The following is a 17,462-nucleotide window of genomic DNA, read 5'->3' on the forward strand; positions in this document are numbered from 1 at the left end:
ACTGCAGTAATAATAACTTAATCACTGATGGGGCACATTTTGAAACCTTATTAGAAAGTCATTTGACTTTTTTTGGTGTATTCATTTATATCATATCACTACAACTACTTTAAATTAAAGAACAATTACTTATTAAAACCATTAAAACCATAGGCCACATGGTACGGTCTGGTTCTGGTCCTGGTAAGGTTCTAGTTTTTCTGGGCTTGATATACCTCAGAAATTAAGGCTAAATTAAGTTGAGTTAAGAACAACTCATTTTCAACAAAGGATCACAATGTGCTCTACCAAAAGGTTGAGAAGACCATGTGAATCAGTTTAACATGCCATGATAAGAACTGCTGAATCAATCAGAATAAATCAGTGGGATCCAGTTTAAGTGAACACAACATTAGACACGACAGATGAGTCATACGTCAGCCCTGAGATGGTTTAGCAGTAGATTTTCATGGTCTGGACTGAGGAGCAGCCATGATGAGCTCTTGTCCTGTGGAGCTGCTGAGCTACATACCAGCACAGTACAGTATGCACTTGCTGTTTGTGTGTATACTTTGAAGCTGTACAAGTGTGCACATGTGTGATGAAAGAGCTTGACACCAGTCCCGTCTCAGCATTTGGATTTTTGAAATGCAGCAACACGAAAGAATTCACAGATCCTCAGCAGGCCTTGACAAACCCTGTGACATCTCACAGAGCAACATCTCGAGTTTTCAAACCCAAATCAGGAATGCATGGGTGCATTCATGGCAAACAAAAACAGTGATTAAAGAGGGTAACAGGATCAGCTCTAATCAGCGTGTCCTGAGAAAATGCCAAGGAGTTCTCAACCATTGTCAGGTCATTCCGAGAGGTGATCTCTTTCCCTATTAATTATGTGCTGTGCCGCAGCAGTCATCCTCTCCAGCGTGAGCGACCTTCTCTGCTTTCATACATCTGTGCAGCGTGATCCAAACATGCAGAGAGGCAGTGTGGAGAATCAAGCTCCCGGTGACATGCCTGCCCTCTCATTTCTCTGACAAAGAACAATGGTCACCTCATAAATGATGGCACTCTTACAGAGAGAGCTTCTTCAGCACAAAGAGGAACAAAGTGGGGGCAAAAAATAACCATTATCCAAAGACATGTTCTATCATGTGATAACTTCTGTTTTCTCAAGCCAAATCCTCCGGTGCCTTCCTGCTGAAAATATTCAGAGCTTGTAATAGAGATTTGATCATCAGATAAAGAGCGGGCAGAGACAGAAGGAGAGAAGAATGATGATCATGCAGCTTGGGCTTATCGCTGATAGAATAGCTCAATAACATCCTCTACTTAGCCCAAATGACAGCCACCCTTCTGTTACCCTCACTGAGAGAGGTCAGGGAGGGATGGAGATCACCTGGTCTGCCACACTCTCCGCTGTGTCAATGCTGCCCTCTGTTGGCCACACACCCAAATATCTTCAGAACCACCAACTAGTTTCACATTCATTCTTATCTTCTGCAAATAAATGTATGCAATTAAAGTTTATCACTGACTTTACCAGTGAATTCAATCATAAAACAGTTAGAGCTCACAGTGAACACCTTACCACAACCTACACCCCAGGACTGTCCTCTCCTCACCTTTTACTGATGGAAATGTTTACAGCCTTTTCTAAGGTAATTAACTTAAATGCTGCTACACCTGAACATTAGCATTGTGTTCATGCTGGAGGTAAAGAGATGCTGCTTCAACCCTTCCTACCCTATTTTACAAAGTAAGAGTTCATTTTAATGTAGCATCACTGCAGCTACAGAAATGTTCTCTGCAGCTTTGTTATGTTGGAAAAAAGCAAAACTATAATGAAAATGAACATTGGAGCAGGATCAAGGGCAAAAGTGTGATCAGCTCGCTGACAGAGAAATGCTCATTTCATAAAAAGGCAGTGGCCAAGGGACCCCCAAGATTTAGACATGGAACTGTAATTTGTACAGCAAGCATCGAAGAAATCAGTGGTTGGTAAAGAATAATGTGTTAACATGCAAAAAGATGGCAAGGTGGTGCATAAACACACCTCCAGTCAAAATGCTGTGGGGCACATTCTCCACAGTTGGGGTGCTAGTGGTTTGCTAAAGACTATTTGTCTTCTCAGTCTGAATAATCTGCAGCAGCTCCATGGAAACCAGAGACAGTGGCAGGTGTTCCCAGTGAGGCTGCTGCTCCGAGGAAACAAACTGTGTCATGTTGTTTGTAAGGGGCTTACTGCTGAAAAGGAAGTTTATTTAGATTCCCAAGGCAGTTTGTTGGCTGTCTGGATGTTTGTGAAGGGTGGATTGGTTACACTTTTCTCTCATTTACCACCTACAGCACTGGTTCCCAACCTTTCCAACTTGTGGGCCACTTAAAAATCTCAAAAATGTTGGTGGCCCACATCCAACCCCATAACAATACGGAGGCCAAATAATACGTTCTCAGAGCACTTTTTATTTTAATGACAGTGATGGAACGTTCAGGACTGATATACGTTCTGTCTTGGATATAATCCTTTGGCGCGCAGTCAGACTGTGATTACAAGTGCATGATGTGGTGACAACATAAAAGTTCCTATCATTGGCTTATTACAGTGATAGGCTTTATTACAGAAAAAGAAAAAAAACAATGAAAGGAGTTTTCAACATTTTTAAGGTTTTTAAACATCAATGCGTCATAAAATATATATATTTTTAATTATTTATGTTTTTGTTTGTTTATAATTACATCTTTTCAACAAAATTGTACTGTTTAGCAAATGACTTGTCAGCCCACTTGCAATACCTTCATGGTCCACCAGTGGGCCCCAGCCCACAGGTTGAGAACCACTGATGTACAGTATATTTACCACAGGACTTTAAGTGGGATGGATGTCAAAAGCTGACAATAGTTTAATCATTCAGTCCTACGCTAAAGCCAAACAGCAAGGTGCTGACTTAGTAGAGTGCCCATACTTTTATACGTGGCAAAATTAGTTTCATTTTTTTCTAATTTTTCCCTCATAAAATAAAAGGTAACAAGTTAGTAACATTTGAAGAGTTGAAGTCTTATATTAAACGTCTATTTGTTGTTTTTTGGTGTATTTACCTCTTTTATCTTGGGATGCACAAACATTTGTATACAATTGTAGATCTACTCACATGACATTAACACCAACTAACCAATGATGTTTACAGTGATGTATGGTGTATCTCAAACAAGTTTTAAAAGTTGATTCTAATACTGTAAAATACTGGGAAAGGACCAGAGGTTTTCAAAGCCTGTTGCCTACATTACCCACAATGCAACCTGACTTGCTGACAGTTGGGTCTGAGATTCTGGTGTGTTAGCAGCAAATGTGCCCTGGAGCCAGTCAGAGATGTGGAACAGTCAGAGGTCTGGCAAAATCACTTCTTTCCAGATTTTTTTTTTTCATTTTCAGACTTTTAGTCTTCAGCTCCAACCAACACCGACTCAGGTGACATCACTTGAGGCAATTTATCAGACTTAACACACAAAAAAAACTGTATACAGCTTTTGTCACATGTAGTCAAACTCCCTGAGACCTGTAACCAGGAGTTCCCTTTCAGTGCCGTCGCCCCATTATGACTTTTTTCATAACAGATTGCTGACCTCCATACTTCCAAACATGACTGAGAGTATTTTTCAGTTTCATTTCATCATTTCAATTGTTGGTTTTCCATGTCACAAATTTAGCTTCTATAATCCAGAAGTTATAGAAATATCATCTAAATACCTGTCCTCCTGCAAGACATGGGAAATAAAGTCTTGTTGAACTGTTTTGATAATGTTCCTTAATTGTATTAGCCTGTTGCATAAAATGCAACAGGTAGCCTTTGGCTTTTACAAATATTATTACATATTTACACATATCTCTTCAGTGTAGATATGTAATCTCAAGGGGAGTGAACATAAAACCTTGTTCATTGTGAGTGTACAGTTCATAAATGCAGAAACTGAGACTTCATGAGATTCAAGTACAATTTTTATTTACAGGTCAAATACAAAATATAGGACATTTTAACAATATATACACTGTACATTGCAGACAGTTTGTTCTTCCAGTTTGTTCCCACTCAGTGGCTCTGCTGTTCTCAGTTCATCAGTCTCTGCACCAACTCGTCAAAACCAAGGTCTCCACATGGGTGAAGAAGAGTTTGGTAGTGACCCCTCCCTCGGTGCTCGGCGTGGAGAGGATCTCAGAGTGAGCGGGGGGAAGTGGAGGGCAGGAGGGCCAGTGTGAGGGGCTGTGGGAGAGAAACTATAAAAGGAGGTGTTGGAAGACGGAGGTGACAGGCTGGGGGGGAAGGAGAAGTGAGAGGCTAATGATGGGAAAGAAGGAGAGGTGGCATATGTGGAGAACGAAGGAGAGAACCAGGGAGACGTGGGAGGGGAGAGGTAGTCGTGGCATGGTGTGGAGCACAACTGAGGCTGAAATGGGGAATGGGATGGAAACAGCAACTTGGAAGAGTCGTCTTTTCTCTCAGATGCTGCATCTGGCGTCTCTGTTTCAGTCGCTCTCTGGTTGAAGTCCGGCTTTGGCTGCTGGCTCTCCGTGTGATGTTTCAGCCCCTCAATCAGGCTTGTTCTCTGGGCCGGTGTTATTTTGTTCATATAGCTGGTCAGCTGAGCCACACACTGCTGAAAACCTGCACTCTGAATGGTGAAGAGAGGAGGAGGTCTGGCCTCTGGGTGATGAAGGCTGACCACAGGAGCACGAGTCCTCATCTGTCTGTTAGTAGAGTCTGCAACAAGTAAGAAGACACCAGGACGGGAGATAAAACAGAGTGCAATAACACAACACTGATTTGTCGCAGCAGAAACAGGATTCTCGTACACTTTAAGCGACTAGTGAACTAACCACTGCTCAACTTCTTTCCATCGGTCCACTTCTGAAGATATTCCACGGCCAAGTCCAGAATCTCTGCCTTCTCTATTTTGGGATTCTGCAGTCGCTGTGAGTGACAACAGAGAAGCAGAGGAGAAATTCATTTCGTCACTGTAAGGTTCTGATTTTTTCAAATACGTGAAGAGCAGCTGTTTTGACAAGACTCACTGGATCCGATGTGTGATTCAACAGCAAACTTCTCAGTTCAGCCAGACTTTGGTTTATTCGATCTCTTCTCTTCTTCTCAACGACTGGTTTCAGAACCTAGAGGGAAGATAACCAGCATTATGTGATTAAACTGTGGCCAATCAACAAGGTGCCCCAGGTCATATTTGACTGTTGAGTCAATATGAAAAATAAATGCATTATTAATTGTTAATGAATAATTTACTAACACTTTATAGTTCAGTAATAAGGCATAGATAATAACAATCTGGGGGTTTCTGTTAAGATGTTATAATAAATCCCAAATCTTATTAGTGAATTATTTGTTAGCACAAATAAAGGTTTTAACCATAACTTAAAAACATTTTTTAAGTTAACATTAGTAGAAAGTGCTCACATGTAAATAAATAAATAAATAAATAAGTTCTTACCCTTTTTCTGCTCTTGGCATCATCCAGACTGGGATTTTGTAGTTTTCTGGTCATGTTGCAGTGTTTGGTCCAAATGTCCTGACTGAGAGCTGCAGCTGCTGAAGAAGCCCTCGGGTCCCTGTGGGCGGGCAGAAGCGGACCTCAGGCGGCCCCTGATTGGCTGACAGGTGTGCGTGACGACACAGAACCGAGAATGGTTTTATTATCGAAACTAACAATTTACCACCGTGACCAACAATCAGCATCACATTTCTTGTCAAGTGAAATTATCTGTTTGAGAAGATGCCAGAAAGTTTTTTCTAATTTGTTATTTTAGTGGTTTTCTAATGTAGTTTATATCACAAATACAAGAAAATCAAAGTTGTTGTATTTTGTAGTAATGTGTGTTACACATGAAGTAGATGAGCAAACATTGTGTAACATCAGTCACTGTCTTAATTCATCCACCACTTAGCATTAATTGAATTAGTAAATGTCGCACATCCTGGTCAGGGCTCCTCAGAAGAAGCAGCCGTGAGGTGAGACGATGGGAACCTGAGGTTTTCTCGTGGGAACAGGCGTGAAGTGAGAGAGTGGGCAGCTCCGAGGGCTTTTTATGACGTGTGAGACATCGGCACTTTGCATCAAGTGCTGAAAAAGACCAAATGAGGGACTGTTGGTCCAAATGAAGAAGTGGTACAAGACGATTAGATCCACTCATCTCTCTCTACATGTCGGGTTATGCATGTGTGAAAAATAAGAAATAGGCTTCACTGCGTTAAAGGGTGAGGCGCTTTAATGTGAGGGCAAAACATTTGTTTGGGAGCAGCAGACAAACGGGAGAACAGGTCCCGTTTGTCTGCTGTAGTGATGAAGTGAGAGGGTGAGTGTTACACCTGAGTGGGAAGTGTGCGCTGCCTCGGGTCAGCTTCATACCTCATGTTTGCGCTTCACACACACGCACACTTTCAAAATCAGACCAGTTGTTACAAGTTAGAAACCAGTGATTTCAGCCTTATTGTTTTTTTTTTTCAGTCTTTTGTCAGCGTGGCTGGCACCGACACACCCCAGCAGCCGCGATATTAGAAGTGAACGGTTCATTTCTCTGCCACCAAAGGGCGCATTTTAAACTCATTAGTTTCCATCACAGGCTCAGGCGACCACATTATAGCACTTATTTATGGGGCGGGTCCACGCGTCTTAAATCCCCCCACACACTCCTGTGGGGCCGGGGGGAGAGAGAGAGAGAGAGAGACTCTTTACATCCAAACGCTAAATAGTTTATCTTATTTTTTCCTGCTACAATCACACCATCATCTCGATCCTTGAAAAAACATGTTTAAATGTAAAATATGTTTAAATAGATATAGTCTATACTGAGCCTCCATTACTCCCCTGGTGCCATGGTTACCAGCACTGGCCCCTGAGCCTGAACTAATCGCACCCTCTTTGATTTTAAACGGAAGTATCATTGCCTCTGAAAAGCCACTTAATCTCTACGGGATCCCCGTGATCCGATCATCCCAGTGTTATCTCCACACTTGAGCCAATTATGGGGATCAGGGGTGAGCATAAATGCAGTGCTGAAGCTGAAGCTACCCCAAAACCCAAAGCCCCTCGACTCTAATCCCACTCCTTCTCAGAGACAGAAATACTGTGGTGAACATTTAACATCAAGCTGCCCCTGCACGGATCTTGTCCAGCAAGCACTGTGGAGGGTGCACAACCACACCCACCGAGGAAAAACACAACACCTTCACACAACACAACCGTTTAGGTGTGAAGCGAGCAATTTGGCTCTGGAGCATCAGGTCAGCTCCTGTTATGGTAGGGTGTGGTGGTGGTGTGGGCGGGGGGGGGGGTTATCTATCTATCTATCTATCTATCTATCTATCTATCTATCTATCTATCTATCTATCTATCTATCTATCTATCTGTCTATCTATCTATCTGTCTATCTATCTATCTATCTATCTATCTATCTGTCTGTCTGTCTGTCTATCTATCTATCTATCTATCTGTCTGTCTGTCTATCTATCTATCTATCTGTCTGTCTATCTATCTATCTATCTATCTGTCTGTCTATCTATCTATCTATCTATCTGTCTGTCTATCTATCTATCTATCTGTCTGTCTGTCTATCTATCTATCTATCTGTCTGTCTATCTATCTATCTATCTATCTATCTATTTATCTATCTGTCTGTCTGTCTATCTATCTATCTATCTGTCTGTCTATCTATCTATCTATCTATCTATCTATCTATCTATCTGTCTGTCTGTCTATCTATCTATCTATCTGTCTGTCTATCTATCTATCTATCTATCTATCTATCTATCTATCTATCTATCTGTCTGTCTGTCTATCTATCTATCTATCTGTCTGTCTATCTATCTATCTATCTATCTATCTGTCTGTCTGTCTATCTATCTATCTATCTGTCTGTCTATCTATCTATCTATCTATCTGTCTGTCTATCTATCTATCTATCTATCTGTCTGTCTATCTATCTATCTATCTATCTATCTATCTATTTATCTATCTGTCTGTCTGTCTATCTATCTATCTATCTGTCTGTCTATCTATCTATCTATCTATCTATCTATCTATCTATCTATCTATCTATCTATCTGTCTGTCTGTCTATCTATCTATCTATCTGTCTGTCTATCTATCTATCTATCTATCTATCTGTCTGTCTATCTATCTACCTATCTATCTATCTATCTATCTATCTATCTATCTATCTATCTATCTATCTATCTGTCTCTCTATCTATCTGTCTCTCTATCTATCTACCTATCTATCTATCTATCTATCTATCTATCTATCTATCTATCTATCTATCTATCTATCTGTCTGTCTGTCTGTCTGTCTGTCTATCTATCTATCTATCTATCTATCTATCTATCTATCTATCTATCTATCTATCTAGGCCTATAAAATATAATGCAAGTGTATAGTCTACATATGGCCTACTAGCGTTATACTAGTCACATATTTTACATTTCTCTACTTTTCTTTTACATTCCTCCCTGAAATGTAACTGAGATGAAAATAAAGAAGCAATAAAACTGAGTCACATTCAGTAGTTCCAGTTGCATCAGACTGAAACTGTATCTGGATGACTCGATTAAAGAAACCACATTGTAAAAAAAACACATGGCACACTCCCTTTATTTTTGGTTATAGGCCTGATAATCAAAACAGGCTGAGAATTACTGGGTCCTATCTATAAAGTCATGCAGTAAAATCATGTAAAATAATCTGATTCAATTCAGTGTCACGGTCGCTGAAGGAGTGAGGCGTGTCCAGCAGGGGGCGTGGCTGTGTGGAGGGGCATCTACAGATTTCAGTGAGGACACCAACATGTGTCTCCTTCACTTTGGATCCATAGTCAGGACAAACAGACGCGACGCAGGTTCAATCATGAAGGTTTTAGCTTCGCCAGAGTCTCCCGGACAGAGGAGTGTGAGACGGGTAAGATGCTGAGATCTGGCTGTGAGAAGGAGTTTCTGGAGAAAATGTTGAGTCGGGTTTTGATTCTGATGTTGTACGTTTCAATCCTAAGGTGTCTAAACCTCTGATGGAGAAACGCAGGCGGGAGCGAATCAACCACAGTCTGGAGACATTACGACTTCTGATGCTGGAGAACACCCACAATGAGGTAGGTCTACAACTCATGGTCATGTTCGTCTTCATATTAATGCTATTAATGCCGATGATCGGTGAGTAATTTGAACTCCACCTTTCTTGCTTTAGAAACTGAAGAATCCGAAGGTGGAGAAGGCAGAGATTCTGGAGAGTGTGGTCCAGTTCCTGAAGACAGACAGGGAGGTGGACAGAGTCCTGTCCAGGGAGCAGGCCTCTGCCCGCCAGCACAGCTACCATGAGGGCATGAGGACCTGCCTGCTGAGGGTCAGCCGCTTCATAGCCGCCAGAGGCCACGACTCAGAGGAGACAAGTGGGGATATAGTCCAGTCGTCCTTTGCGCTTCCCGAGCCCCATACGCACCCTTCCTCACCAGGGCACATCCACAAGGCACTGGTACCCGCTGCTGCCGGTGACTCGGCTCCTCAGCACCTGCCCCCCCACCACCGCCAGCATGGGATCTCTCATCCGTACCTCACCCAGACCACTGGCCTCCACTGCGAGGCCGGGAAGCTGCTTTCCTCCACGCACGTCACTGATCCTGTGTGGAGGCCCTGGCCTCAGTGACAGACTCTCTGACACAGATTTTTATTTTAGATATGTAGCTGACTGTAGATGCCAACAGACTCTGTAAATATGTATTTGATTGTACAGCCCAGATCCCCTTGTACAGTGAAGACATTTTCTATGACAACTCTTGCCTGTAAGATGATATCTTTGATGTGGCCTTTTTGCTTTGAGATTCACCTGTTTTGCGCATCATATGCTATATTTTTCTTTTTTTAGATGTAAATATGATATGTTTTAGGCGGGTGTCACCGCAGATGCTGTTATTTTTACACCAAAACTGTGTTCTATCTATTTGGTGCTGCTGAAACGCATGCGTAAAACTGCTGAAACGCATGCGTAAAGTCGCTTTCCTGCTTTGACTTGAGGGTGCTATTCTATTTTTGCTTTGTCCTGGGATGTACACATTCTTGTTGAACTCTCTGTTCCCAGTCGCAATTAAAGTACAATTTCCTGATCATTCCAGATCCTTGGATTGGCCTATTTGCTGTCTGAATAGTTTGCACTTGAGTGGACTTTACCGCTGCTCTTTTAAAGAAAAGGGGGGCATCTGCAGGACAGTTAGCACATACTTTATCCAGGCTGGACAGCAGTTATGGCACATTCCGTCTATTGAGATGTTGATGATAGGAGGCCAGTCGCTCCTATGATCTCAAGAGCAGTTTTTCAAATGTTGAAAAGCAAACCAGAGCGGTCATTCACACACTGTCCAGCGTCCAGACTGCTTCTGGCGGGGTAGCGCCCAATCTACACAAAACACAGACATTACAGTCTTTCACTGCGTGTAATGTTTTATTATCAAGTGAACCAATAAAATCCGTTTTAACAATTCGGCACGCTGTATTTTCTCATGTGTAAATAATTCCCATTGTAATATATACGACAGGAAAATATGTTCAATTCTCCTGGTGATACTGTTGATCAGTCCACATCACACCACTCTGATGACGAGGGAGGCTGCACCACCCCCAGCACGTCCAGTGTCTATTTCGATGCCACTCAGTCTTCACACATGCAGCACTAGTCACAGTGAATATGTCGTGATTTAGTCTGATTAAACGCTACGTGGCCTGCAGCCACAGAGGATACAGTGTAAACTGTTCAGTGGGAAGTTTCAAGGCTGCTGTACGTGGGGCTCTGGAGTGGTTTTGTATATTGGCTGAAAGTGTCTGGATGCTGTGAGTGTGTTAATGGCCACTGTCGTGTGCTTTTCTACATTTGAAAAACCGCACTAAAGCAACAGGCTCCCACGCATCAACATATCAATGCACATTGGATTACCTCATAAGTGTTCTCCATCCAGGCTACAGTATGTGCCAACTGCCCTGCACATCGCTCTTACACTGGAAAAGTAGCCTACGTGTCCTTATAGGCTGGTCATAGTAGTGATGCTCTGATGGTTCTGGTGTTTCAAATTTGCTGGGGAAGTAATAACAACAAGCTTTATTTATATAGCACCTTTCAAAACAGTTACAATGTGCTTTACCAGACAATATAAAATCTAGGACTCTACAATAAAAAATACAGAGATTTAAAAACAGTTGAAAGTATTAGCTAAAGTTACTTAAAAGTGGATAATGCATGTGATGTACTATATTTCCTTATGATGACCCTTTGCTGGTGCGGTGCTGATGCATTCCTCCAGAGCCGGTCTGAAAACATCTCGTATCAAAGGAGGTGTTAGTCCCGCTGGGCTGATCTCTGGACAGGATGCTCCTTTGTGCGCTTTCAGCTTAAACCCCCCGCTGAAAAGCCCGCAGGACTAAGTAAATCAATTAAAGTTAGAATCAGATTAGGGTTTCATTTGAGGGGCATCTGTCTCAATGAGGATTAAATTTATTGTCAGTCTAAGATTAGTTCAGTGCGGATGTATCTGCTTACAGCTTTCCAGTTTGTTTACTTTAGACAAAAAGCAGGCGGAAATGTGTCCTGGAGTAACTGAAGAATGACCTTCACCTTTATTAGCAAGACATTTACCCAGTTTTGCTAAACAACACCGTCAGAAACCCACCACACTGATAAACAGTTCAACCAGTGGCTGTTTCTGTTGGTTTTTACCACATCAGCGCGAACACAATAAACCAAAGTGATAAATCACCGTTTGGCCTCATCAACAAAACCATCTGATGCCTTCACTTCCCACCAGCCAGATCTCCGTGGTATTAGTTTTATAGAAGGCTGCTCTCATACAACTTGTGGAGTGAGTTACAGTTTGTCTGGAGCTTCTTAGTTTTCAGTTCATTGATTTTCTACAGCTGTTACAGTTGACGTCCTTACGCTTGTTACAACTTGAATAAAACACATACAGCGACCACTTACACCACATGGTCAGCTGTAGTGGCGCTTTCACAGAACCTCGTACATTTGATCCTGTATTTCAGAGCCTGCGGGTGATATTGATCCTGTATTGTAGAGACTGGAGATACCTGTGGCCACGCGTCAAACCCCGCACCTCAGGGTGCTAATGGGTGTGCTGGCACCCACGCGTCACAGGTGACAGGCTTGTGCCCGGGGACAGCTTTATGACGCCATTATTGTTATTGGTTGTTATTATTGCACATCTGTTTGTACAGGCTTTAAGACATTTTCATGTGGCCCAGGTCTGTATGTCAGCAGTTTTCTTTTAGTTTAGAGGTTTATGCTGCTTTAACGCTATGAATCAACTCGGGTTTTGGGGCTACACAATATTACTTGTGATTCAGAATATGTTCTTTAGTTCTTTAGCACAGCCTACCATTTTGTTTTGCATATAACTGGTCATATAAATTAAATGCTACTGTGTTTAATGCGTTTAAAAGCATCGACCCTGGTTGTACACTAATAAACATACGTCTGCCTCATGAGCTAAAACCCTGTAGCCCAAACGATAGGGCAAAGGTGTTTTCACTTTTTATTACATTATAGCAGGCTACCTTAGGAATTTAACCTATGGGTTTAGGTACCCAGTTATTTCATTTAATACAACTTCCACAGACAAAGCTGTCTGGGACCTGGTAAAGCAACAGTTATTTATAAGCAGGCTGCTTCCAAGCGCTCATGTCAATTCATAATGCAGAGCCCATGTTTTGTTGTGACTTGGCGGTGACTATTGAGGACGTTTTGGATCTTCAAACTGTAGAGGACTTGTGCTTTGATTATTCATGTTGCCTAAATCCTCCGCTGGTGGTAGACGGTGGGAAACAATGCTCCACCGCTGCTGCTGTGAGCTGCGGGGCGGGACAGTGGCTGGACAACATCTGCTCTGGTGGCCACAGGCCTGCCCCAGCAATTAAATGTTCAACAGACACACACACACACACACACACACACACACACACACAGTTGTACTTCTATCTTTTAGAGCAGTGGTTCCCAACCTGGCCAGAGATAACAGGGGGTGCGCGTCACAATTATATCTGTGTGTGTTAAATAAAAAATCATAACAACAAAACCAGATGGATAATCAAAAGACTGCATATACCGACTGAAAATATATTTTGTTCCACATTTAAATTTATGAAGCCACTTAGTAGCCACACCTCTGTGACCTTTGAACCTTGTGACCCTCACGGTGTGAGCAACAGTCCTGTCAGGTCAGCTGGCGGCCGACATCAAACACTGCTACACACAGGTACGGCGCTTGTGCGTTTTATGGAACTGCGGGAAAAAATAAAATCATTTTTGAAAGATCACAATCGACCACCTCCATGAACAGCTGACTGACGCGTTTTGGATCAAACCGGCCGATCTGGTGGACACATTCACTCTCTGCAATGAGACGAGCAGGCGGACGCAGGGGCCTGAATCAAACAGGAACTGGAAAACAGAGCTGGAAAAATGTCTGAAGGGGAGTTACAGCATTTTCCACAGCTGTTGAAGCAGTGTGGTGGCACTGAGCTAAGAGCTTGATGTCCACCAGGACCTTAGTTCTGGCTGTCACAACCATCACACCTGACACCGCATCCCTGGTCAGACGCATGCAAGCCATTAGTTCATGAAAGAGCAGACTGACAGAGTAAAAAACACAAGGCACAACTTGTGAAATGTTGTTGCTGTTTGTTATTATTGATACCTGATGTGCATGTGGATCTGCAACGGATTGCCCCTATTTCAGTTAATTGTCTGAAGGGGATCTATGACAGAGCTGTATGTGTAGGTCAGAGGTGCTGATTAATCTCTGAAAAGTAATCTTTATTCCTTTTTAAGGAGATGTGTGTGTGTGTGTGTGCCTATTCTGTTTGGTTGTTAAGTTTAACGTTGAGCTCTCTTGAAAAGAGACATAGTTTAATTTCCTTGCAATTGTTATTATTTCTGTTTGCATCTTATACACCTGGTGACAAAGGGAAAGAAAATTATATTCATCCATAGGTGCTGATGTATCCCACTTTTTGTAAGGACGAAGGCCTTCTAATGGTAAGCTTATGTTTGAAGTTTAAATGTTTAGAAATATTTTAATGTCTTTGCAGTTATTATTTTTTGTGTGTATTTGATACACCTGGTGACATAAAAGGAGGAATGAGAAACATTCATTTATATACATGGTAAACCAAAGAGGAGAAGGAATAAGCCTACAATTGATGTTTATTTTTGCAAATAAAGATTTGTAATGAATCACTTTATTCTTTTGGTGCGTGTGTAGGCAAGAGTAAGGGTGGGGGGCACCTGGCCTGTCTTGGATGCAAGCAAGGGGGGCTCCAAGGAAAAAAGGTTGGGAGCCACTGTTTTACAGGACACTCATTGACATAATGTATTCCCTAACCATCACAGCTGAATGCTGAACCCTAACCTTATTCTAACCCAAACCCTAAAACCAAGTCTTTAACCCTCAAAATGCCTCCTGAAGGCAGGTCAGAAAGTGAGGTTCGGCCAAAATGTCCTCAATGTTTGGAAAAAAAACTTTTTGGTCCTCACTATGTGGCATTTACGAGTACACAAATGTAAAGGTACAACCTTTCATGAAAAACATGTTTATTAGTAACAAGAGAAAAGTCACAGTAATAACACTGTAAATTATGACGAGATACAAGCAGAATTTACTCAGTAGATTTACACTGTATTATGACTATCCCCTTCTGTTTATTCTGTCTATATGTGTGTGTGAACATGCGTGCAGCTTCATCTCTTGGTCAGACTTTGCCAGCGAGGCCTTGAGCTTTCTGAAACTCCTGCTGTAAACTGGACAAGACTTCTCGGTGCTGGTCAGATTTCTTTTCCATGTCTTTCAGGAGCGTCTCATACCTTTGACTTTAACAGGACAAAAAACAGAAGGACAAAAAAACACCACAATATCAATTTTACAATACTCAAGAAACGCTAGAATAACAAACTCTTGACAACAATTATGTACAATGATGTGCTTACACTTCTATATAAAATATCCTGTTCTGACTCCGTGTCACAGAAGAGATAATTCTATTTTGGGTAATGACAGTGAATCTGTTCCACAAACACACAGAGACTAGGTAATGGGAATATTATAAAAAATGCAACACAACGCAAACACACCACAAAATAACTGTAAACATGAAGCAAATCTGCTTTTGTCAGTGTATCCTACTGTGACTGTGTGTATTCAATATAGATATGAAGACTTTGGAAGATCCATCCCAGGACTGGTGCACAATACCTGAAGCAGAACACAGAAACTGTGCATCGAGGGTAGGATAAATGTACTGTGTGGGCTTTCTTCAGAACTGAAGCACATTCCTCTCTTTATCTGGGGGCATGGGCAGAACCCCATAATGACTCACAGCTGAGGTCTATTTACACAATAGGTGCCAGGCAATGTACTTCCTCAAGGCATCACAAAATAACAATAACCCTATTTAATGTTCCAGATGTTATGGGTCAGCTATAATCACTGTTATGTTACGTTCAACCAAATATTCAAATTAAGTTTTGCATTCAGGGTTCATTTTTAATAATGACATTTCAGTGGCTACTGTAAACCCTATCTGCAATCTTTCCACTTCTCTTTAAATATTACCTTGAGATGTACACTCTGTCAACGCAGACTGAGAGTATCTGAGTGATGATCATAAGTCCTATTAAGTGTAACTACACAGGACTGATACATTTAGAGAATATGGACCTATCTATATACTATGACTCTTCTGATGAATGCACAGTAAACTGTTTTGGTATTATTTATACAAACGTCTCATTAGGGGAGGTGAGTACCATAGTGAGGATAGAGACGGCTAACGTTAGTTCCTGGGCAGTGGATTTGTGAGCAATACACTGGCCAGTCTTTCCCTGTCAACAGAGCTGAGTGCATTGTGGGGCTGCGTCGAGAAGGCGTTGCTCATTAGAAAAGAGAGCCTGCTCGCCAACCAACTCAGCTGCTGGCCAGTAGCCATTGTTAGGGGGCAGAGGCAACGGACCACATTGGCTGCACACACTATAGGACTGGACTGTATAGACTTCACTTCTCTAGACATTGGACTGTGTGGTACCCCCCTCTGAGCTTCTCACTTTCTGTATTGTTTAAAAAAAAAAAAAAAAATATATATATATATATATATATATATATATATACACACACACATTACCACCCTAAATTTTAAGATAGCCTATTGCACCCTGGCACTGATTTTAAGTTTGTATTGCTTATTTTAGTGTTCCCAGCTTTTAAGGTGCTTTTATCCTTGTGAACAGTGTTTTACTGCTTTTAGAATAATTCAGTGCATCAATTTTTACAGACATACTCTCCCTGTAAGTTGTGTTTTATTACTAGGTCTTAAAATCGCATAGTTGAGTGGCTTTTAAGGGATTTTATCTTTGTTAAACTGTTACTCCCCGAACTGTGTGGGAAATACATCAAAAATCTAAATATTGAGTTTAAAGAGTTCCTAGGCTCTTGCAAACGTGGGTGGTCTTATCGGACAAACAGCAGTAATCTGTGCCACACAGGCAATCCAAACACTGGTGAAATTTGATCCTACAGGACTACAGGTTTAAGTGCTATGGAATGAACCAAACTTTAATGACTCACATTTCTCCGTTAATATACTCCAGCCTTTTTGCAACCGTAGCTTTGGCCTCATCCAGTTCTTGCTTCACTAATACTGGACCAATAAGCTTATAAACTGTGTTTGTGCTGTCCAGCAGATCCAGCTCCTGGAAAGATGGATAGAGAGAGAGAAAGAGGGGGGTCATATCTTTAATACTGAACATTGCTTTTATACAACATTTGAAGGGCCATCGACACTGACTCCAGTCAAGCAAAAATAAAATATAGAAAGAAAACGAGTTCTTCATTACCTCTTTGACAATGTTGTTCTCTGTCAGCTGCGTCTCCAGCTTCTGTCTGGCTGACATGCTCTTGCTAACATCTGAGCGATAGACAGACATTTGCTAGTGAGTGTATGTATTTATCACATCGGTAATAACAATAATACAATGGAAATATTGCTGCGACCATAAATAATAGTTAAAATGCACGGAAATGTCAAACTAGTTTGTTTAATGTACGACTAGGTATCCTAATATGGTCAGTTAGCTCGCTCTTAACAACATGGCACGGAATGAGAAAAATGAAATGCTATGCTAGCACCTACCTTTCTGCATCTGTGTATATTTTTCTAATTCCGCTTTTAGTTTCTTTTGAATGGCCTCTGCCATGTTTGTGTTTGCTCGAGTAAGTACTGCGGACTAAATGAAGATATCAAAGAATAAGAAGCCAAATGTGGTGTGGCATGAAAGAGCTGTGTTGCTAACAGGAAAGGGCAGCGGCTAGAGCGGATGTTACTTGATCCCTTCAAAGTAAGAGCCCTCACTATTTTTGGGGTGTATCAATGACAAATAAACTTA

General features: G+C 41.6%; 3 protein-coding genes across 3 annotated transcripts; 1 reads left to right on the forward strand and 2 right to left on the reverse strand.

Annotated features, from left to right (window-relative positions):
- Positions 1 to 3,756: 3,756 nt before the first annotated feature.
- her11 (hairy-related 11) lies at positions 3,757 to 5,644 on the reverse strand. The gene is made up of 4 exons (XM_071458104.1): positions 5,476 to 5,644; positions 5,048 to 5,143; positions 4,853 to 4,946; positions 3,757 to 4,736 (listed from the first exon to the last, which is right to left on the reverse strand). Exons 1-4 carry the CDS (start codon positions 5,527 to 5,529, stop codon positions 4,114 to 4,116), a joined length of 867 nt encoding a protein of 288 aa, XP_071314205.1. The 5' UTR covers positions 5,530 to 5,644; the 3' UTR covers positions 3,757 to 4,113.
- Positions 5,645 to 8,668: 3,024 nt separating this feature from the next.
- her5 (hairy-related 5) lies at positions 8,669 to 10,423 on the forward strand. The gene is made up of 3 exons (XM_071458008.1): positions 8,669 to 8,933; positions 9,025 to 9,120; positions 9,216 to 10,423. Exons 1-3 carry the CDS (start codon positions 8,823 to 8,825, stop codon positions 9,669 to 9,671), a joined length of 663 nt encoding a protein of 220 aa, XP_071314109.1. The 5' UTR covers positions 8,669 to 8,822; the 3' UTR covers positions 9,672 to 10,423.
- A 4,178-nt stretch (positions 10,424 to 14,601) lies between these two features.
- Positions 14,602 to 17,395, reverse strand: pfdn6 (prefoldin subunit 6). Its single transcript, XM_071457861.1, has 4 exons — positions 17,210 to 17,395; positions 16,914 to 16,984; positions 16,645 to 16,769; positions 14,602 to 14,894 (listed from the first exon to the last, which is right to left on the reverse strand). Exons 1-4 carry the CDS (start codon positions 17,271 to 17,273, stop codon positions 14,777 to 14,779), a joined length of 378 nt encoding a protein of 125 aa, XP_071313962.1. The 5' UTR covers positions 17,274 to 17,395; the 3' UTR covers positions 14,602 to 14,776.
- Between the last annotated feature and the right edge of the window lie 67 nt (positions 17,396 to 17,462).

This window comes from Trachinotus anak, unplaced genomic scaffold (assembly GCF_046630095.1).
Source record: "Trachinotus anak isolate AG129_WGS33_773 ecotype Australia unplaced genomic scaffold, CSIRO_AGI_Tana_v1 ptg000021l, whole genome shotgun sequence".
Classification (NCBI taxonomy): Eukaryota; Metazoa; Chordata; class Actinopteri; order Carangiformes; family Carangidae; genus Trachinotus; species Trachinotus anak.

What these genes read in the sequence shown, in the direction of transcription:
- her5 (XM_071458008.1), top strand. Translation starts at nt 8,823, where the DNA reads ATGTGTCTCCTTCACTTTGGATCCATAGTCAGGACAAACAGACGCGAC. An exon ending in GACAGAGGAGTGTGAGACGG is followed by an intron (nt 8,934 to 9,024) that starts GTAAGATGCTGA and finishes TTCAATCCTAAG; the next exon opens with GTGTCTAAACCTCTGATGGA. An exon ending in TGGAGAACACCCACAATGAG is followed by an intron (nt 9,121 to 9,215) that starts GTAGGTCTACAA and finishes TTCTTGCTTTAG; the next exon opens with AAACTGAAGAATCCGAAGGT.
- pfdn6 (XM_071457861.1), bottom strand. Translation starts at nt 17,273, where the DNA reads ATGGCAGAGGCCATTCAAAAGAAACTAAAAGCGGAATTAGAAAAATAT. An exon ending in AGAACAACATTGTCAAAGAG is followed by an intron (nt 16,770 to 16,913) that starts GTAATGAAGAAC and finishes CCATCTTTCCAG; the next exon opens with GAGCTGGATCTGCTGGACAG. An exon ending in GAGTATATTAACGGAGAAAT is followed by an intron (nt 14,895 to 16,644) that starts GTGAGTCATTAA and finishes GTCCTGTTAAAG; the next exon opens with TCAAAGGTATGAGACGCTCC.
- her11 (XM_071458104.1), bottom strand. Translation starts at nt 5,529, where the DNA reads ATGACCAGAAAACTACAAAATCCCAGTCTGGATGATGCCAAGAGCAGA. An exon ending in ATGCCAAGAGCAGAAAAAGG is followed by an intron (nt 5,144 to 5,475) that starts GTAAGAACTTAT and finishes TCTTCCCTCTAG; the next exon opens with GTTCTGAAACCAGTCGTTGA. An exon ending in TGGAAAGAAGTTGAGCAGTG is followed by an intron (nt 4,737 to 4,852) that starts GTTAGTTCACTA and finishes TACTTGTTGCAG; the next exon opens with ACTCTACTAACAGACAGATG.